At 33.8% G+C, this 23,523-nt stretch overlaps 1 protein-coding gene across 24 annotated transcripts in view; it reads left to right on the top strand.

Moving 5' to 3' along the window:
* Positions 1-23,523, top strand: part of LOC126754486 (microtubule-actin cross-linking factor 1) — a 147,588-nt gene that overhangs the window by 117,408 nt on the left and 6,657 nt on the right. For 13 of the 24 annotated variants that reach the window (XM_050466479.1, XM_050466478.1, XM_050466474.1 and 10 more), the window contains 11 exons: positions 39-7,513; positions 10,761-10,986; positions 11,042-13,001; positions 13,205-13,379; positions 14,680-14,727; positions 14,826-14,870; positions 15,139-15,210; positions 17,696-17,876; positions 17,935-18,052; positions 18,115-18,344; positions 18,405-18,522. In XM_050466479.1, coding sequence (XP_050322436.1) covers positions 39-7,513; positions 10,761-10,986; positions 11,042-13,001; positions 13,205-13,379; positions 14,680-14,727; positions 14,826-14,870; positions 15,139-15,210; positions 17,696-17,876; positions 17,935-18,052; positions 18,115-18,344; positions 18,405-18,522 — 10,648 coding nt within the window. Of the gene's footprint in view, positions 1-38; positions 7,514-10,760; positions 10,987-11,041; positions 13,002-13,204; positions 13,380-14,679; positions 14,728-14,825; positions 14,871-15,138; positions 15,211-17,695; positions 17,877-17,934; positions 18,053-18,114; positions 18,345-18,404; positions 18,523-19,508; positions 21,356-22,960; positions 23,119-23,523 lie in introns of those variants that run through there. The other 11 variants (XM_050466492.1, XM_050466491.1, XM_050466475.1 and 8 more) reach the window with 2 other exon arrangements.

The raw sequence follows: 23,523 nt of genomic DNA, 5'->3' as shown, positions 1-23,523 counted from the left end.
TTGTTGACTAAATATTTTTTTGTTTTTGTTATGTAAAGCAAATAAAAGAGGAAATTGAAGGACAACAACGACCCGTTTCATCATGTTTAGAACAAATACGTCAAATTGTTTTAACAGGAGCTGATGTTCTTTCCACACCTGAAGTAGCAACTTTGGAAAATGCTGGTAGAGAGTTGCGTTCACGAGTTGAACGTATCTCTGATCGTGTCTCGCGTTTATTACGTCGTCTTGAATCTATTCGGGAGGAGCTAAATAAAATATGTGGCGAGTTGAGTATTTTCTTCAACTGGTTACAAGAAGCCCGACATCGTCTTGAAGATAAAGAACAATCGTTAGCTGACTTAAAAAATTTATCTGCTCATAGTGATTCCATACGTGAATTTGTAAGTGATGTTATAGGGCACCAAGCTGATCTTCGATTTATAACAATGTCGGCACAGCGTTTCGTCGATGGCAACAAAGAATTCCTATCAATTCTCAATGATTTCCGTACTTCATTACCCGAACGCTTACCGCATATCGAACCTATATCGAATGCAGAAAGTCCTATCCGCCAAGAAGTTTCATTAATATCGACACAATACAAAGATTTACTACATCGTGCAAATGCCCTTCAGGACCGAATATCTGGACTTTATAGTTGTCAACGGGAATTTCAAAATGCTTTGAATAAGGCAGACGACTGGATTCAGACTATCCAACCACAGGTTACGCGCGTTTTGTCAGAACCTCTTTCTGCCGATACAAAGTCCGCATCCGATCAAATGAATAAAGCAAAATCGATTCATAATGAATTGTTATCTAATGGACGTTTAATAGATAATATTGACCAAAGTTTGGATGATTTAGTTAAAATATTGGGTAGTCAACTGAGTCCAAACGAATTGAAAAAATTAGAAAAACCTGCTTTGGACTTAAAAGGCAAATACCAAAAAATGCTTGACACAGTGGGTGAACATTGTAAGATTCTTGACAAAACATTAGTACAATCTCAAGGAGTTCAAGATGCGCTTGAAAACTTAATTATTTGGGTAAATAAGGCTGAAGATAAGTTTAAATTGCAATATTGCCCCGCATCTCTTATAAAAGATCGATTACAAGAGCAAATACGTGAACATAAAGCGCTCTTTGCAGATGTTACTTCGCATCAGGCATCCATTGATAGTGTACAAGCGTCAGCACAACATCTCATGGGGTCTGCGCCTAATCCACGTATTGCCAAAAATGTTGAAACTAATTTGAAAGTAGTTTCTGAAAAGGTTGCGAAACTCACTGAAAAATTGCAAAAGAGAGGAGAATTCTTGGAAGATGTGTATACTAATTTAGTAAAATGTTTGGAAGAAATGGAACTTACTGAAAACGAATTGCAAAATTTACACGACATGATGGATAATAGAGATGCAAATAATTTGCCAATAGACAAGCTTTCATCCCTCATGGACGATTTAATACGCGCAAAAGAGAATAAAGCATCAATATACGAAAAATGTGTTGATAACTGCAAAAATTTAATTGGACAACGTGATGTTACTGATACTAATCCCTTACGTGATCGATTGAAATCACTTGAAAATCTATGGCGGAGCATTCACGTAACATTGGATGAAAAAACCAAGCTTTCCAAGCTAAAGGTCGAACAAAAAGTTCAATATGAGGAATTGAAAGAGAAAGTAATATCATGGTTGTCTGAAATGGAAGTAGTGATAAGTAAAATGAGTCCTATCGCTTTAGATTTGAAAAAAATTCGCGTACAGCATGAGGAACTTAAACCGCTTGTTTACAAATATAGAGACTATAGCGAAACTATAGACAAGATTAATGATATTGGAGCTCAATATGATGCACTTTTTAATCCAGAAAGTCCCAATCGTAAAAGAATATCTTATAGTCCAATTAAAAAAGTAAGCCCCATGCGTACTGCCCCTGGAAGTGCTAGAAGTCCAAGCCCTATTAAAATGGGTATTTTATCTCCTCTTTCTACCAACTCTAGTGGATTTGGAAGTCGTAGATCTTCTCAAGACGGTTTTCAAATTTCGGAATTAACCCCAGTCCAACAGCAACTAAAAGAGATTAATAATCGTTACAGTTTGATTGGCGTTCGTTTATCTGATCGGCAAAATGAAATTGATAATTTGACTGAAGAAGTCCGAAAGCAGTACGAAAATTTAAAAAATTTGACATCGTTTTTAGATCGCATTCAGCGCCAAGTTCCGAAAGAATCTGCATCAAATAAAGATGAAGCAGAACAATGTATTCAATTAGCCAGAAAAGTTCTCGAAGATATGTATGAAAAACAAAGCTTATTAGATACTACTAAGGTGCAGATCAAAGATATCCTACGAAGAAAGCCTGATGTTATGGGTGCAGATGAATTAAGGATAGAAAGTGAGAATATAATTGAGAAATGGAAGAGTTTAAGTGAAATCTGCAAGCGGCGGATAGAGCTTTCTGAAAAACTTCGTGACTTTTTGGATATACATAGCAATTTATCGAATTGGCTTCAAAGCAAAGAACGGATCCTCACTGTTCTTGGTCCTATTTCTACGGATTCAAGAATGGTTCAGAGTCAAGTGCAGCAAGTACAAGTCCTACGAGAAGAATTTCGAATACAACAACCCCAATTGAACCACTTTCAAGAAATTGGCCATGACGTACTAAATCGTATTACAAATTCATCAGATACACAAAATATAAAGAAAAAATTACATGATATAATAAACAAATGGGATGATATAGTTACCCGCTTAGATGAACGTGCCAACAACCTGGGAGGAGCTGCAGATAGTAGCAAAGAGTTTGATGCAGCTATAAATAGATTACGTGAGGCACTACAAAGCATCAGTGATAATTTAGATGTATTGTCCGAAAATGATGACAGTCAAGAAAACTTACGTAAAATAGAAAATTTGGACAGACAACTGGAGGGACAAAGATCATTGCTTGCTGACGCTGAAAGATCCGCTGTATTACTTTGCAATATTCTTGGGGACTCGGCATCTCGAGCTGATGTGAATTCCAAGGTTGCTGCTTTAGAAAAACAATATCAGACTTTACAAAGAAAGTTGGACACTAAAAAAGCAGAAACTGAAGCATCATTACGAGACAGTCGTCATCTTTCTGAAAATTGTACCAAAATGTTAGGTTGGTTATCTGGGGAACTGTCTGACTTGTCTGAGAAATTCCATTTATCAGCGCATAAACCTACTTTGCAGCATCAAATAGACGCTCATGAACCTATTTATCGGGAAGTAATGGCACGAGAACACGAAATTAGAATGCTTACAAACAAAGGAAAGGAATTGACTGATCGTCAACAACATCGAACTATAAAACGCGATTTGGAGCGAATACAACAACTATGGGATAAACTTCGAAGAGAAGTCTCCGAAAGACATGCTCGCCTTCAAACATGTATGGAACATTGTAAAAAATATGAACAAACTTCGGAGGCATTTTTATCATGGTTACGAATGGCAGAGGATAAATTGGCTACGTTAACACCCGGAAAACTGTATAAATCTAATATCGAAAATCGCTTACGAGATATTCAGACGCTTCGCAGTGAAGTTTGGAAGCATTCCAATGAATATGAGTCAACTAGGGGTTCAGGAGAAACCTTCATTGCTTATTGCGATATTGACAAAGATCCAATAAAGTGCGAGTTACAAGATATAAAGGACCGATGGGAAAAACTTAACAATGATTTAATTAATAAAACGCAAGATATCGAAAATTGTTCTAGGCGGCTATCTGATTTCAATGATCAGCTAAAAAATGTGGACAATGCTGTAAGTCGGTGTGAAGATCGTCTAGCGGCTCATGATGCATTAGGAGGTGCTGCCAAAGACCCAAAACTTTTGGAACGTGTAAAAGCTATACGCGATGAATTAATAAAATTAGAAAAACCTTTAAATGAATTAAGGTCTGTGGCAAATGCAATATCTCTAGAATGTCAAACAAGTGGAGGTGATGGTAATCATTTATGTAATGATGTCGATAGTATGTTTGATCGCGTTTCCGATTTAAATGTTCGCCTTAGTGATAGATTTAATGAGTTACAATCCGCTGCCTCAACCATATCTAAGTTAAATGACCAAATTAAGAAGTTTTTGTTTGATTTAAACAATTTAGAACAAGAGATCGAAAACTTGGCCCCACCTGGTCGCGAAGTTAAAATTGTAAAAACCCAGCTGGAAGAAATCCTTAATATACACTCTAAACTAGAAGTTATGTCTAATCTTGCGAACGATATTGAACGTGATTCTATTGCTCTTATGGATTCTGGAATTTCTACTGAAAATCAAATTCCTGCTCAAATTTCCTCAATACGTAACACATTAAATCGCTTAGATAACCATAGTCGTAAACAGGAACGTGATTTACGGAGCACATTAAAATCGTTAATCCATTTTAATGATGAAAAAGAAGACGTTATTAATAACTTGAGAAGCGTAAAGTTGGAATTCAATGACTTTAGGCCGGTTAGTTCAGAACTCGATCAAATTCGTCAGCAGCAGGAAGATTTTCGTAATTTTAGAAATCTGAAAGTAGAAACCCTTTCACAGAAAATTATCAAAGTAAATAATGATGGTAATGATCTAATTAGATCTGCAGGCAATGGCGTTTCAACAGCCGTTATAGAAAGAGACTTAGAATCTTTAAATGATAATTGGAATAATCTCAAAGAGTTAATGAATGAACGTGAAAGACGGTTGGATGTAGCTCTTTTACAATCAGGCAGATTTCAAGAAGCCTTATCAGGCCTTTCTAAATGGCTCTCTGACACCGAAGAAATGGTTACAAATCAAAAACCACCCAGTTCGGATTATAAAGTTGTTAAAGCCCAGTTGCAAGAACAAAAGTTTTTGAAAAAAATGTTAATGGACAGGCAAAACTCGATGTCCTCTCTTTCTATAATGGGCATGGAAGTAGCCAACGCATGTGAAACATCAGAACGAGATTCAATTGAAAGTCAATTGAATGACCTTGTAAAACGATTCGATACTCTTACAAATGGTGCTGAACAAAGAGAGAAGGATTTGGAGGCCGCTATGGATGTTGCCAAAGCTTTTCATGATAAAGTCATTCCTTTGGAGCTGTGGCTAGATGGGGTAGAGCGATCCGTCAAAAACATGGAGCTTGTTCCAACTGATGAGGAAAAAATTCAAAATCGTATCAAAGAACACAACGAATTGCATGATGAAATACTATCTAAGAAAACTGATTTTACGGATTTAGCAGACATTGCTGGGCAATTAATGCAATTGGTTGGAGAAGATGAAGCTGTTCAACTAGCAGAGAAAGTTCGAAATATATCCGACCGGTTTACCAACGTAGTTGAATTAAGTGAAAATATTGGTTCCTTGTTAGCTGATTCCCGCCAAGGATTAAGACACTTAGTAATAACATATCAAGAACTGGTCGCCTGGATGGAACGAATGGAACAGGAATTATTACGTTTTAAACCTATTGCTGTTTATCCAGAAAAATTAATGGAGCAAATGGATTATTTAGTAGAACTGAATGAAAATATTGCTAGTCAGGCACCCAATATTGAGTCAACGGTCGATTCAGGCTCCGAGTTGATGAAACACATTTCTAATGACGAAGCTTTACAATTAAAAGATAAACTAGATGCACTTCAGCGCCGATATGGAGAATTGGCGACACGGGGTGGTGAACTCCTTAAAAAGACCAAGAATGCCCTTCCATTAGTGCAACAATTTCATGATTCTCATAAACGTTTGTTAGATTGGATGCAAATAGCTGAAAGTACCTTTACAGCAAGTGAATTTTCTCATGCAGATTTGCTACGTCTTGAAACCGAATTAGTTGAAATGCGACCTGTTATAGACAATATTAACTTAGTTGGACCGCAATTATGTCAAATCTCCCCTGGCGAAGGTTCATCTTCAATTGAAAATATTGTTACACGTGATAATAGACGTTTTGATGCAATAGTGGAGCAAATTCAACGTAAAGCGGAACGGTTCCATCTTAGCAGTCAACGAGTTAAAGAAGTAACAGGAGATATTGATGAATTGTTGGAATGGTTCCGAGATATGGACACGAGTCTTCGCGAAGCCGATCCACCTGCAATCGAGCCAACATTAGTGCGTTTTCAATTACAAGAACATAGGTCAATTAATGATGATATTTCAAGTCAAAAAGGTCGTTTCCGCGACATTGTTGCATCATCCAAAAAAATTTTGAGAGAATCTCCACAAAGCGAATATATATCTGCACTTCGAGAAAAACTAGATGATTTAAAAGAAATCGTTGATTCCGTTGCTCAGTTATGCAGTGAACGTCTCGGGATATTAGAGCAAGCGTTGCCTTTATCTGAACATTTTGCTGAATCTCATACCGGTTTATCCAGTTGGTTAGAGGACATGGAACAACAAATTTCGAGGTTCAGCATGCCAGTATTGCGGCCAGATCAAATAACTACACAACAAGATAAAAATGAACGACTTCTGCTTTCTATTACTGAACATAAACCCCTACTAGATAAGTTGAATAAGACAGGCGAAGCCTTAGGTGTACTTGTATCTGATGATGACAATGCTAAAATAAATGATGTTCTTGATTCTGATAATGCACGTTATGCAGCACTTCGTCTTGAGTTACGTGAACGACAGCAGATGCTGGAAAACGCTTTGCAAGAATCCAGCCAGTTTTCAGACAAATTAGAAGGTATGCTCCGAGCATTAGCTAATACAGTGGATCAAGTTAATCAACTAGATCCCCTATCAGCGCTCCCACAAAAAATAAGAGAGCAAATCGAAGACAACGCAGCGTTAGCAGATGACTTAGATAAACGTTCAGATGCATTTACGGCTGTAAAAAGAGCAGCTGACGAAGTTATTGCAAAGGCCGGTAATAAAGCAGATCCAGCTGTACGGGATATTAAGTCTAAACTAGAAAAATTGAACAGCCTCTGGAATGATGTACAAAAAGCCACAAAAAATCGCGGCAGCTCACTCGACGACATTTTAAACGTGGCAGAACCTTTCTGGAAACAGTTAAATGGTGTAATGGGCACACTGAAAGATTTGGAAGAAACTTTGTCATCACAAGAGCCCCCTGCTGCACAGCCACAGGAAATTCAAAAGCAGCAAGTTGCTTTACAGGAAGTACGTTTTAAAATTGATAAAACGAAACCGGAAGTCGAACAAGTACGTCGTAACGGTAGTAATTTAATAAATATGTGTGGCGAACCTGATAAACCAGAAGTTAAAAAACATATTGAAGACTTAGATAATGCATGGGATAATATAACAGCTCTATATGCAAAACGTGAAGAAAACTTAATTGATGCAATGGAAAAAGCAATGGAGTTTCACGAGACTTTGCAAAATCTAGAAAAGTTTTTGAATAAAGCAGAACGTAATTTTGAAAGGCTTGGACCAGTAGGCTCAGACATTGATGCAGTTAAGAAGCAAATTGAGCAATTAAAAGAATTTAAGAACGATGTTGATCCGCATATGTTGGAGGTAGAAGCATTAAATAGGTAAGTCAAAATTTGTTTAAATGTTTATAGCCAACGTAATTATAACAGATATGAAAAAGGTCAATTAAAATGATTATCTTATATATAAAAATAAGTTGGGTTTTTGTCTGTTCGCTACATTTGACTAAACCGTTGCATGAAATGAAAAATGGCCTCAATCACTTTGAAGGTAATCCAACAAGGATGGTTTGTAAAAAAAATTAAGAAAATGTTCATTTTTAACCGATTTACGAGCGTAAATTCGAAAAATAAATTTATTACTTATAAAAGAGAATGTTATTTAACATTTAGCTTAGCTGCAACACACCGATAAGGGCGAGTTATAGCGTAAATATTAACAAAAACAACATTTTTTTTTTGAATGCGCCAGGGAAGATAGCGATAGTAGTTACTTCATCAGAAATAGCTTCAACTCCAAAAATCTTGAACAACAATCACTACGTTCTATCCACAAAAATGGGCCCCTTGGTTAACTTTTGCATTGATTATGTGGGACGAATGCACCATGAGCCATAAAGCACATATAGAGGCCATGAACAGAACATTAAAAGACTTAAGAAACTCCTTTGATCGCATAGGCAGAATAACTTTTGTTGTTTGCTGGAGATTTCCGACAGACTCTTCCTGTCATTAACAGTCTGTCATTATGGACTTCGATTGAAAATATAAAATTACGGACGAATATGAGAACTCATCTTCATGGAATCACTGACAGTGATTTTCCACAGCAACTGCTTAAACTTAAGGAAGGAATTTTTCCTACTCTGAATTTAAGCTTCTTAATTAATTAATTCTTAGTAATTGTAATATTCTTCTATTCTATAGTTTAGAAATTTTAATAGATGCAGTATACCCTGACTGAGGATACTGAGAATTTGCACGTAAAGGAATTTCATTGGTTGTATTGTAGGGCAATAGTGCCACCAAGGAATGACATTGTCAACGAAATAAACGATCTAATTATGCAAACATTTTCCGGAGAAATAAAAAATACAAATCGATAGACACCGTGACAAATATCGAAGACGCAGTGCATTATCCCCAGGAGTTTTTAAATTCATTTAACCCTTTTGGACTGCCATCACATCAATTGGCTTTAAAAAAGGAATTCCTATTATAACCGGGCCACCAGCTTGTCATCTAGCTCATATACCGAGGATTCCGATGATCCCAAATAATCTGCCAATTTCAAGTGAAAACATCTTTCATTCCAACTACAAACAAGTCTCAAAGCCAAACTTTCGAATTTGTAGGGATTGATCTACGAAAAGAATGTTTTACTCAAGTCCAACTGTATGTTGGTCTATCGCGGGACAGAGGTCCTGAAAATCAATTTATATTGCTCTCACAAAATAAGTTAACATCAAATATCGTTTACAGGGAAGCTCTGACTTAATAAATTATTTTTCAGGAGCAGAGAAAGTAAAATATATAGTAAAGGCCTTTTTACAATTTTTATATTAGTCGATACATGCGGTACCAAGTCACCCGGAAGTTTGATTATCTTTATTTAAGCATATGGAGGCTAAGGGAAATATTGGTCCGATTCAACCCATTTTTGACATGCAAACAAACCATTGTCAAATACTAAGTACTATCACTGAATTTCAATTATATTTTCACCGATATTTTCGATCAAAAGCCAGCTATGGGTACTGGGGTCCAAATATTTGGCACCTGAGGGCTTGAACAGTTTTTGTTGGATTTGAACAATTTTTAGTCATAAGGTGGCATACACAAAAAATCGGTAGGAGTTCTTATAATATTCATGCTGGGCGAATTCGGTTGTTGTATCTTTAGTCATTTAGGAGATATACACATTAAACATATTAGAGGACGGGGCCACGACTGTTTTTTTTAATTTCGTATCCACAGATGCCTCTTGCTACTGCGAGCGACTGTGCCAAATTACAGTTTTATATCTTAATTTAGTGCTTAGTTATGGAACTTTATAGGTTTTCGGTTAATGGTGTCCATCTACGAACTCGATTTTGTTTTTGTACTAAGGAACCTGCTTACCATGATATTCCAATTTTTACTCAAGTTACAGCTTGCACGGACGGACTGAGAGACAGTCAACCGGATTTCAAGTTTTTCTGTCACTCTGATCTTTTATATAGTATTTATAACCCTATATCTATCTCGTTTAGTTTTATGCAATACGTACAACGGTTAGGTGAACAAAACTATAATAATCTGTAGCAACTGGTTGCAATATAAAAAAACTGGTAACAATATACTTTCATGTTCGAATTTCCTTTTTTTCACTAATTTGTAGTGACTCCACGCAAAAACAAGGAAGTATGTCTGGGAGAATATCTACAAAATTATAACTTTTGAAATGATTGTTTAATACCCGTGTGAAGCCGGGGCGGGCCTCTAGTATAATGTAAAATATTATCATTACGGTGTACGGCAACATTTTTTTCTGGGTATTGTATCACACAAATATTTTCAAGTAATTTGTCCATTTTCTAAATTAGTAATTAACTAATATTTAATAGAATTGCTAATAATTCTACATGAAAATCGTGTCTTGTTGCCTTGTTTATTTTCACCGATTTCATTTCAAATCAATTGTCAAGCCATGATACAAGAAAGTAAAAAAAACATAATTATTAGATTAATGTGTACAAAGAATACTTACAAAATAGAATTCAATAGAAAATATTGCTCGCAAGACATATAAGTATATCCACTTATTTGTTTATTTTTATGAAATACTAGTGGATCCGGCCACGCTTTGCTGTGGTATTCATATAATAAACTATTCAATACAATGAAAATTTATTTACGAATAAAGGCGAACACGTTTTTGTCGGTATAAGAATCCAAGGGTTTAATTTTGAATATGTTCATACAAATTAAGGCTTCTTTCTCAATGTCTGGTTACCAGCCTTTCTGTCCAGTTAATGGAGTTGTTCGTTTAATAGATTGTACCTAAAAAACATCAACAATGTGTATAGTTAAAGAGATGTCCGCTTAATAGGGCTCTTACTGTATTTTTTTATTTATAAATTGTTTTTACTATAATATATTCTAAGTTAGTTAGAACTGGACACAGTGTGCTAAAGTTTAGGAGCCCATCGCGGACAAACAACGTGACACGTTATTTTTATATATAAAGATAACCAAAAATCAGATATATTACATTATAAAAATTAATTAAGCAACTAAGCCTATGGTGCTATATTGCTGATACTTAAAAAAAATGTCATCTGCTAATGACAATTTGCGTTACAAACAGGCAAGCCGTAGAATTAACAGATCGTACATCTATTGAGCAAGCTGCATCGATTCGTAAACCATTGTCAACTGCTAATCAACGCTGGGAAACGTTACTGCGCAGTATGGTAGATCGACAAAAACATTTAGAACACGCTCTTTTACATCTTGGTCAATTTCAACATGCACTTAACGAATTATTAGTATGGATTGATAAAACGGACATCACCTTAGATCAGTTGAAACCGGTAACTTATTAATATATTACATTTTCTTCATTTTCTAAGTTCCTTAATATTTCAGATACCAGGAGATCCACAGCTTTTGGAGGTTGAATTAGCCAAACTAAAAGTAATTGCTAATGACATTCAAGCTCATCAAAACTCTGTGGATACCTTAAACGATGCCGGCAGGCAGCTTATTGAAACTGAGAAGGGAACATTAGAAGCTTCCACCACACAAGAGAAATTACGAAAATTAAATTCCAAATGGAAAATGTTAATTCAAAAGGCATCTGATCGTCAACATGAGCTTGAAGAATCATTACATGAAGCACAAGAATATATTGCAGAAGTTCAAGATATTCTTGGTTGGCTTGGTGATGTGGATGCTGTAATTAGCGCTAGTAAACCTGTTGGTGGTTTGCCAGAAACTGCAACTGAGCAACTGGAACGATTTATGGAAGTTTACAATGAGTTAGAAGAAAATCGTCCCAAAGTTGAGACAATTCAAGTTCAGGGCCAGGAATATATCAAACGACAAAATAATATAAAAGTACCTTCAAGTAACTTACAACATACTCTACGTACATTAAAACAACGATGGGACGCAATAATTTCTCGTGCTTCAGATAAAAAGATCAAATTAGAAATTGCATTAAAGGAAGCTACTGAGTTCCATGACACCCTTCAAGCATTTGTTGATTGGTTAGACCAAGCCGAGAATCACTTATCAAATGCACCAGCTGTTTCTCGCGTTTTACGAACAATTCAAGAACAAATGGAAGAGCATAAAATTTTACAAAAAGATGTTAGCACTCACCGTGAAGCAATGTTGTTACTTGATAAGAAAGGAACTCATTTGAAATATTTTAGCCAAAAGCAAGACGTAATTTTAATAAAAAATCTACTTGTTTCTGTTCAACATCGTTGGGAGCGTATCGTGAGCAAAACTGCTGAACGGACTCGTGCCTTAGACCACGGTTATAAAGAAGCAAGGGAATATAACGATTCTTGGAATAGCATTATGCAATATCTTAATGATACTAATCAAATGCTGGATCAAATAATTGAAGAAGCAACGAAATCAAAAGAGCCTCTCAGAATAAAAAAACTTATTAGCAGGTTGAAAGATGCTCATCGACAATTAACAACAAAACAAACAATTTACGATACTACAATGCGCTCTGGCAAAAGTCTTTTAGAAAGAGCTCCGAAAGGAGATGAAACAGTCCTCGGTAAAATGCTGTCAGAACTTAAGGAGAAATGGTCAACTGTATGGTCAAAAAGTATTGAACGTCAACGTAAAATGGAGGAAGCTTTACTTTTGTCCGGTCAATTTTCCGATGCCCTTAGTGAATTACTTGAATGGTTGAAAAAGGCCAAAACTCGTTTAAATGAAAATATTTTAGTACATGGTGACTTAGAAACTGTACAAGGTTTAATAGAGCATCATAAGCATATCGAACATGATTTACAAAAACGCTCAACGCAAATGCAAGGTGTACTGAGAACCGGCAAAGAGCTGGAGAAGTCGAGTGATAATGTTCAAATAGATCAACAACTTAATGAGCTTCAACTCCTTTGGAATGAAGTGAAAGAAGCAGCAAACAAACGCAACAATTGCTTACGAGAAGCACTGAAAGATGCTGAGAAATTAAATAAAGAAATACATTCATTGTTTGATTGGTTAGATCATGCCGAGCAAAAGTTACGCTATGCAAAGAATGCTCCAGATGATGAAAAAATAACACGAGAAATGATCACGATGCATAATGAGTTTTTAAAAGATTTGCAAAATCGTGAGATCCAGAAGACAGAAACATTCCAGTTTGCAGAAGAAATTATTAACAAAGCTTACCCAGATTCAATCCCAATAATAAAGAATTGGTTATCAATAATCCAAACCCGTTGGGATGAAGTGCTTCAATGGTCTATTAATCGAGAAACCAAATTAAATCATCATTTGCAATCACTTAAAGACTTGGACAATACAATAGAAGAACTTTTGGCTTGGCTTAATGGCTTAGAGGCTACACTATTAAGTAAATTTTTCAATTTTAAGTACATTAGTATATATAATTTATATTATATATTACGTTATTTCATTACTTCTAAATACTTTTAAGTCAACGTCAAAATAGTTATAATATTTTATAAATGAAATATTAGCACTTGCGAAACTTATTTTTTCCTTTTATTCTTAACCTTTCACTGTCACATAAACATATATGTTGTATGTTGGTAGATTTGGAAAAAGAAGCTTTGCCGGACGATATTACAGAATTGGAAAAACTAATCGAAGATCATAAAGAGTTCATGGAAAATACTGCACGCCGACAAGTAGAAGTTGACCGGGCATGTAAACCTAAACAACTTTCAGGTGCACGCAGAAGCATGTCACGAGTGTCTAAAACGCCAATGTAAGTTTAGCTTTACAAAAAAATTATATATTACAAATATTTTATCTCCTTTGGCCTTGATAACTGCTACTCACTTATTACTTGTCTTCCCGTCAATAGGACCGTTTGGATCCTTCAACTTAAAAATTGCATAACGAAATTTAAAGACTTTCTTTTTATAGCAAAAACGCTGAAAAGTTCATATTGTTTTAGGGGATACACATGTTTTGGAACAAGTTTTAACATTGTTGCTAACACGAGATGTACAGTAGGGTGTCCCAAGGTATAAGGCAAGGCTTTTTTGGCAAATTGATTCGCATACCCTCTATTACTTTCTAAATGGCCTTATTTGTATAAAGTAAAATATTAAGGCTATTTAGTCATGGCTGCTCATGCCGACTTAGTACCGAGCAAAAAATATAAATCTTTGTACCAGGTGTATATTGAATATTTTTCGAAGTACAAGCTTATTTAGTTCATAAAACATTAATATAACCAAAACATATTACATATTAATATTATATATAAAAAATATTATTCTACAAAATTTACTCATCATAAATAATGGGTTAATTTCTGTAAGCTACTTTCGAGACCTTAGTATCGATTTATTCATAAGTCATTGACTTAAAAAACACAAATCTTGATATGGTGGTTTTGCAGCAAAAAAATTTTAGAACCATGGTTTAACGTAGGATTTCGCCATGCATTATGCTTGTTCGACATTTTTAGTTGAGCGCTAAAAAGTACATAAATCACCCTCGCCATCCACCTGATTTGGTGCATGATACCCAGAATTTGCTCTATAAATTCTCGACACCTATCTCCATTTAAAAATATCATTGATATCTCAAAGTATACCTTTGAGCAATTCGACTTGGTAAGATTTAATAATGGAGTTTATCGTCATCCTAACTACACCAAACTTAATTTGATATGATTGAATAAAGATGAGGGTGTGCGTCAAGGAAAAACTTTAATTTTGGAATACCCTAATGTACACCTGTTATAGCGATTTTCGAACTTGATGGTACCATTTATGCAGTATTAATTATTTTTCGCTATAACTTTGTCAACTGACTGATATGAAAGGATCTTTGAAGTCTCAAATGTCTCAATTTATTTCAATAATTTTTTTATTTTTTTAGTTTTTAATAATTTTGTCCTACATCCTCTTTAAGATGTTCAATTATTTTTCAGTACAATATTTTTTATAAATTTCATTACATATTTTTTCTATTTTACTACCGTGTTTTTAAACGCTTCACTAACGTTACGGAATGTAAACCTACTGACTGAATCTAAATATCCATACCTGTAGCCATGAATTAGCCGAAAAATTCCCCGATGGCAATTTACGAAGACAAAGGTAAGTTTTTTTGTATTATAAGATACGATAAAACTTCACTACTACACGAATATACTATAGTAAAAGTTTTAAAATATGTTGTGTTGTTCTTTTTTCAGTTTCAAAGGTTCACGAGATCAAGGGCTTAATTCTCGTCGACTTAAGTATGTATATTTAAATACACATATTTTTATTTAATGTTTATATATTTTAGGATTCAATTAGAATTGGAAAAATATTTTTTTTTTTACCAATGAGTATTATTGGCATTTATCGTTAATATTTTTTACTAATAATATTTGTCAATGTTGAATTGCATATTTAAGATTTCATCAAAATTTTGCATTTTAAGTACGAATGCATCTAAGAAAGCTATACTTACATTTTTAAACGATAATTCAGAGTTAAATATATATATTTTTTTAACTTCAGCCGCTTAACTCCAAGCCGTGATACACCCGATAGAGATCGCTTACCGCATTACGGCCCCCGATTTTCACCAAGGTATGTGGTAATTAATACAATTTCATATTATACAAATACACATTTGCACTATGGTAGACCTGCAAGATTATGAAAAAAAAAACAGATTGTATTTCGTCCTTTAACATTTGGTGTAGGTTATACTTAGCTATACTAGATGGAGTGCCAGCGCTTGATGCGAATTTCAACAGGTTCCGGGGCCTCACTAACGATACTTCTGTCTTAATACCGTGGAGAGTCAAATAAGTACTCAAGAGATTCTACATAGGTTCCTTGGTCTCTTGCTCTTGACATTTCCTGAAGTCTTCTCAATCTATCTTAATACATTGCAGTGTTCCGGCAACTGTCTACAAAAAGCTGTTTTAACTTAACTCCGACAAGTACATCTTCTTAATAAATCCACCCTTTCGTATAAATTTTTAATGTGTCGTGCGCAAGGACGTTACTTTAAGTCAACCATCCCTTCCAAATTTTATTCTGAATTTTCTTTCTCAATTGAAGTGAAATCATGAAGTCGATGCCTGCCAACCCCATTACCTATTGAACTATTCCAATGGTTCTATATGTAAACTCTCATGCAGCCAGTAGTTTTGCCGCGCAGTTTCAGCGAAGAGGCCGTTGGGTAGTTCTTAGAACTCCCGTTATGCACAATCCATCGAGCCTTCCACAGCAATTTGCTGTTCAAGACCATTTATCGAAGGGAGCCTCCATGGAAGCATTTTGTATTTCCCTGGATTCACCAGCAAATCCGCTTTCCATGCTCAATTGTGGACAGTATTGAGAGTTATGGTGATAATATTGCTAATGGTGTGTTGGCACCTTCTCCTTATTAAGACGGCAATATCACATATGCTACTATTGGGGTTTTGCGCTTTAAGTTCTTCAAGAGTCTACGCTGTTCAATAGATTTCGGAAAAACGTTATGGAGCAAGGACAGAAAATAATAGTAATTGTATAATTTTTGACTACAAAATAATTATGTAGGACGGGTCGGATATATTGATGCAGTAGTAGAAAATGTTTGTTTTTTTTTTGAGTACACAACTATTTCAAAAACTTTTAAAATTTGATTTTTATTTTTACCTCACAAAATAATAATAAAAAATCAAAATATAAATTTTTATACTCTTGCAATCTGTTACTGCAGAGTATTATAGTGTGGTTCACATATCGGTTATATGTATCACATTAAACTAAGCGAGATAGTTATAAAGTTATATATACATATATAAATGATCAGGATGACCGAGAGACTGTCTGTCTGTCAGTCCGTCCGTGTAAGCTGTGACTTGAGTAAAAATTGAGATATCTTGATGAAACTTGGTATGCGGGTTCCATAGAACAAAAAAAATTTCGAGTTATATTGGCGTAATCGGACGACTGTCACGCCCACAAAACGTCATTAACCGAACACCTATAAAGTGCCATAACTAAGCACTAAATTAAGATAGAAAACTGTATTTTGACACAAGGAATCGCAGTAGCAAAGGGGCACCTGTGAGAAAATAATTTTCAAAAAGTGATAAGTTTTAAAAAAGTTAATAAGTTTTATGCACATTTAAATTTTTACAGAATCCTTTCCTGACATTAGTATTTCTTCATATCAAAAATGATGTATTGACCTTTCCTGAGCCCCATATATGTAATATAAAGATTTTCAAAATTCTATTTGACTTTATGCGCTTATATCCGCCAATCTTTGAAATATCTCAATGATAGTATCTCTGTGCCGAAAATAGATACAATTGGGCGAAATTGACCTACCCCTATTGCCAGGATTTTCGTACATCCACTAACTTTGTTCCATATGCTTGGTAATTGTATGTACCTCAAGGAAACCCAGGGAAATTTTTTTTGAGTGTGTGGCATATTAGTAGTATTTGGGATGAATAAAAATAGATAAAATCAGGTAGATAATACCGCCACTCCCAAATATAACATATAACTTCATTTTCTAACAAATCTTATGCCATATGTCGGCCGCTGTGAGTTATATAGTATATAGTAAAATTGCTTTGATTCTGATCCTGTGGTTGAATTTTTACACTTTAATGTATTTCCCTCGCACTGATTCCTCCAAGTTGCAAGAGTATCAAATGTTTGGTTGCACCCGAAATTAGCCCTTCCTTACTTGTTATTTCTTGCTTACAAAATAAGAGTTATTTCATAACTTTTATTAATTACTCATATAATTATAGTTATACGGTGAGTTTTAAGTAACTCGTATGCAATAAGAGTTGAAGAGTAAGATTTTTGTTTTACTTTTGCAATTTGAAAGTAATAACATGAGAGTATTATTTGTCAATGCAAAACAAAAAGCTTACTCCTATCTCAAAAAATTCTCTCTGAAAAATAATTAAGTTAACGAAAATTATGTTAACAGTTACACATTATAAAGAAATAAAAAAATATAAAGAAATGTTTTCATCATTATTTTGTTATAACATTGCAAATAAGAAAAACACTTATATTTTAAATAACATTTGAATTATTTTTACTTTAACAGCGTCAATCCGGTATCCATAGAGATAGAGTTTCGGTCACCCCGCGCCAGTTTATTATGGGATAAATGGCGTTATGTTTGGATGTTGTCATGGGAACGTCAGCGGCGTCTTCATGATCATATGATGTATTTGAAGGACATGGAACGAGTGCGAAACTTCAGTTGGGATGATTGGAGGAAAAGAGTAGGCTTAAAAATTAGTATCTGAATTTCATTAATTTTAAAATTTATTCATTTTTTAGTTCCTTAAATACATGAACCATAAAAAATCACGCTTAACAGATCTGTTTCGAAAAATGGATAAGGACAACAATGGTCTCATTCCGCGTAGTGAATTCATGGATGGCATATTAAACACAAGTATTCATATTAAGCAATATTTGTTATCTATTTACATATAATAATTTAATTTTTATTTTCAGAATTCGATACGTCTCGCATGGAAATGAGTGCTGTAGCAGATTTATTCGATCGAAATGGTGAAGGTCTAATTGATTGGCAAGAATTTATTGCTGCACTAAGACCTGATTGGCAAGAACGTAAACCTGCCACGGATTCTGATAAAATACACGACGAAGTAAAACGCCTGGTTATGCTGTGCACTTGCAGGCAAAAGTTCCGTGTATTCCAAGTAGGAGAAGGCAAATATAGAGTACGTTATTTTTGTAATATTTGGAAAGTACTAAATACTACAAAAAACATAATTTTATAGTTCGGGGATTCACAAAAGCTACGTTTAGTAAGAATTTTGCGGAGTACTGTTATGGTGCGTGTCGGTGGAGGCTGGGTTGCACTGGATGAATTTTTACAAAAGAATGATCCTTGTAGAGGTAAGTTTTCTAAACCTTCCCCCATTGTATATATTTATTTATTAGATAAGTAAGAAGGGAGATAGTTCTCTGACAACGCACCTCTTACCTATTTATTTCTTATGTAGGCACCAGAAATTCAATTTAAATGGTAAAAAAATTATAACTTAACACTAATGCGAGTCATGTTTCTTTAGAAAAATTTAAGTTCAGTGTTGGCTATGAAATGAGCAAAATTTTTCCCACGTTAGCCTACTATACATATACAAGTTCTTCTAAAACAATGAATAGCTCATAATGTAATTAATATTTTTATAGTTCTCTGGATATGATGATTGATATTTAATGGCAATTATTAGAAGCGAAACACCCAGATCCGTTTTCACATTATTTAACTTTGCAAAAAAGACATTAGATTTGATTTGTAAATGCCAATATTATCAATAAGTCATCTTATTTACACGTGTATATCATTGGGATAAATAGAAGATCTAAATTATGGATGGACCATCTAAGTTCTGGTGGTTCTCTTGATTTCCTTAACTCAATTTTTCTAAAATAATCGTCTGGTTTTATAAGCATATGTACTTATCCGATATTGTTATAATTCTGCAAGGAAACACAAACCAATAAAAATACCATTTTGTATCAATAAGTTCCTGACTAAAAACATGGAAGGAAAATATTGGACTTAGAAAACTCTTTCGCTAAAGGATCAGGATTATTTCGATTAGTCAGCAGTTAATTTCATTGCAGGAAAACAATAGTTAGGTTTATTGATTAATTATTACAATATTTTATCGACTATACTAAACTAAATTTGTGATTTTTGATCGTTGTCTACTACCATATTTATATCTAATATTTTAAAACGAATTTGGTATATGTATTCTATTAAAATATGCAACATTCGTAGGGAAATTGTTTTAATTCACAATATATTAGATTTACAAGTTTTTTTATGTATAACTTATAAATCTTGTCATTATATGTAATATTAACACCAGCTTGGTGCGGAAACGGAAATGGTCATTTAACAAACAGAAAAATAAAAAGGTCATCAAAATAAAATTTTTAAACATTTTAGAATCACCATGATTACTTACATTTTGCTTTTGCTAACATGTAACAATATTATGAATAAGATCAAACATAACGTTTTAAGCATGATGCCATGTTTAGTTAGTTTTTATAGAATTAACACTTACACGTTATGATTTATTTTATTTTAATCAGCACAATTTACTCCGCTTGTAATAATAATATACTTATGTATATCATACAATTTGTCGCTTATACCTTAATAACAACTGCTGCTCAAACGACCAACAAGCATTTATATAATATATACATATATACAACATTCACTCAGTGAAAAAACCATATCATCAATAGAGTGGTTGTAATATTTACTACAAAATATTCTTAGTATTTTGTGCAACGTATTTCTATTATATTTATTAACATATTTTATTTTATTATTATTATTTTATTTATTTACTTTTATTTTTATTTTTTTTTTAATTCAAACAATAATTTATGATAACACATATTAATATCTTCATACCATACAGCTTCGATTTAGAACGATTTTAGACTTTTTGAGCGATTTTTTTCTATCTCTTTGCATATATAATCTCAGCAGATCTAAATTGGATTAAGATCTCAAGTATTTCCTCGTCACGAGAAAAATGTATATGTTTTATAACCCGTAAATGTTTAAATGAATTGTTGTAAAATTGCTGTCAATATCGTGACTCAATATCCTGAAAATTTATTTTTCAGTATGTTCGGATAGCTCTCAAATAGTTGTCAAAATAAATAATATTTTCCCTGTCTTGAGTGGCTTGATTTACAGGGAGCCAAAAACCGCGTATGCGGGAAATGTTCTACTGATCATTCTGAACAATTTTTCCTAAGAGACTAAGAGTCTCAAATCAGTATCGAGCCACCTCTTTTTAAACCAAAATTTTGTAGGGATATAACAAATTTGTTGGTGAGTTTTTAAGATGTATGCATTTTGATATTATATTGATCATTTGTCGTATTATTCAAATTTTTTAAACTTCGACAGAATACCAAATTGTATTTAAAGAGTGAATATCGACTAATTACCGCACACAACTGAGTCGACCGTGTCAATAATCGAATACTATCAACCATTAAGTAATATCCACAGCATGGTATATTGATGCTTTCATATGATTAAAATAATATTTAAAATTGAAGTATTTGTGCGTAAACGTTGCATAAATGATATATAGTAAATAAATTTTAAGACTTTTTAAACCTTTCCAATATTAATTAACTTAAAAACTGAGTCAATGTATAGGAATTTAGTAATTTCATTATGAACGTACAAATTAATTCAAATATACTAAACATAATTATTTTAAATTTTTATGAATTGTTTTCTTTTTTTTTCATGTTTCATTTTACAATTTCTGTCAAAAATTTTAACAATTCTATAAAATACTTTGAACAGTGGTTCCCAAAAATTAAAGCGCAGGCTTTCTATCTGCGGTTTCAAGTACACTAGCCTGTAGCCTTCCGGAAATAATAATCCTCTTATCCAACGTAATCACAAAGGCAACTATAATCCACTAGCCTTCCGCAAAAGGATTTAAATTTTTTTGATATATTTATTAATTTTTATTAGTAATATTAAATTAAACAGGCAAATTTGCATGATACTAATACATAAAAGGTATGTCGCAAAAGAAACAGAACTTTTTAAATATAACTGTTTCTGGTGGCGCCACCTATTGATGGGTATATGAAATAACAAGTTTGATCTCTTGTTGACATTTCGTAAAAATTTTAAGACAATTGGATAACTACAATCGATCAAAAAGTGACAGCAGCTTTTGGTCATCGGTCGTAAAATGCAAGAGAAGGTCATGAGGACCTCTGTGACGATCAGAAGTCGGTCATCTTCAGAAGTCAAAAATAAAGACAATGCTGATTTGTTTTTACGATTCCGAGGGCATTGTACACCGAGAGTTCGTCCCACCTAGCCAAACGATTAATGCTGTGTTTTACCTTGGTGTTATGAAACGTCTTTTGTCACGCATTCGTCGTGCTCGACCACAATACGGTGAGGCAGGGTCCTGGCGCCTGTTGCACGATAATGCGCCGTGTCATCGGTCGACGCTTGTCACTGATTTTTTGACAAAAAACTCCATATTAACCATTAATCACTCACCTGGCACCCTGTGATTTTTACCTATTTGGAAAACTTCATTTGCCCATGAAAGGATACTGGTTTCAGGACATTTCAGCTATCCAAAAGGCGACGACCGATATTCTCAAGAGCATTCCGAAGAATGACCTTAAACACTCATTTGAAATGTTAATTGACCGGGCTAAACGCTGTATCGAAGCACAAGGAAACTTTGAATAAAAAAATATAACTTTTGAAAAATATTAATTTTTTGTTGTTTTTTTTTCAACAGTCCTGTTTCTTTTGCGACAGACCTTATATTTTTCCATATAGCTTTGCAAAATTTTGTATTTATAGTTCCAATTTGTCGCTGACGACGTTGCTTTGCCTTTTTTGGGTGTCTATTTCCATTTTTTCGACTTCAACTGTATTTTTTTGTCTCTGGGTGTATATACATATATCTATATATACGAGTATATATGAATATCGATAGCATCTATTTCTTACTTTGTACTATTTAATAAAGAAACAATCCACTTTATGGATGGATATTGACGATTTTCTTGCGATTCAGATGAAAATTTTGTCCATGATTTTTTTTTGTATTAGCTCGTTTGGCACTCATGCATCGAGTCTTATTTTAGTGGTTCCAAATTGTTTTGGTGCAATGATATTTTAGCGTAACGCAATCGCATTTACACAAAGCGAGATGCATCTTACTAAAGCCATCTATTGAAAAAAATGGATTTAATTATACAATTAATGTTTGAAGTTCTGCACGAGAGACACCAAGATGTTTTTATTTTTCCATCTTTTAATACATAAAAATTAGTAAATATTTTATTTTTATTCTTTTCGGAAATCATGAAAAGGAACTTCAAATAATATATATATTTCCTGTATATAATTTTTCCTTGCTATAAATTAGCATGATTTTTATGTTAAAGCAAATTCGGCTATTATTAGTATGATTTATAGTAAATTTTCCGTTTTTCTTTTCTGTTTTTAATTATTCTTTTTAATTTTTTGTTTTATTTTACAAACCTGTTTTCTGATCCTGAAACCTTAAATAATACCATAAAATGTAAAACGCACTTCAAATCATCGCTGACCCTTAAATCATATGTGACTGTGTACCCACGACGTGGCTTAATGCGTTGCTGCTTCATTGTTGTCGAATAAACCGATGTCCCACCGATGCCTAAAACTGTACAAATCGCTGCGGACTATTATTTTATTTGCAAACGCTTTTTAACAAACGCTGAATGATATTAAAAAAAATTAACTGTTGACCAGCTAAAGGTCGTACTAATATTGAGTTACGAGAGCAATTTATTTTGGCGGATGGTGTTTCACAAAGTATGGCAGCATTTACACCTCGTCGTTCTACACCAAATGCCTCACAAAATGGCAGCATGTCACCCTACATGAGTGGACAAGGTCCCATTATAAAGGTAAATTAATCAACTATGTAAGGGTAACATAACATTTTCCTGCCACTCGTCAGAATCGAATTTGTTTATATACATGTGGATTTACTTTTTTTCAGTGTGATTTTTTCGATGATAGCACGGTATCGTAGTAGTTTTTAAATTTATACAATGACTAATTAAAGAACAATTTAATATATATCAATATTCGTAGTATGTTTCTACAAATATAAAGTCCATATGAACACAAACAACATTTACAACTACTATGATTCCCTGTTATTTTTGGGAGTAAGTGTTCAATGTGGTTGATTTTTTGAAGGTAGCATGCGTTTTATTAATTTCTATAAAAAGAGTTACATGTGGTAAAAATTTAATTTAATACAAAATGAAAATGAGAGGAGCTCTTTACATACTATATATAGTTTC

This window comes from Bactrocera neohumeralis, chromosome 4, assembly GCF_024586455.1.
Source record: "Bactrocera neohumeralis isolate Rockhampton chromosome 4, APGP_CSIRO_Bneo_wtdbg2-racon-allhic-juicebox.fasta_v2, whole genome shotgun sequence".
NCBI lineage: Eukaryota > Metazoa > Arthropoda > Insecta > Diptera > Tephritidae > Bactrocera > Bactrocera neohumeralis.
Note: the sequence above shows the minus strand (reverse complement) of the source record. Positions and strands in the feature narration are given on the sequence as shown.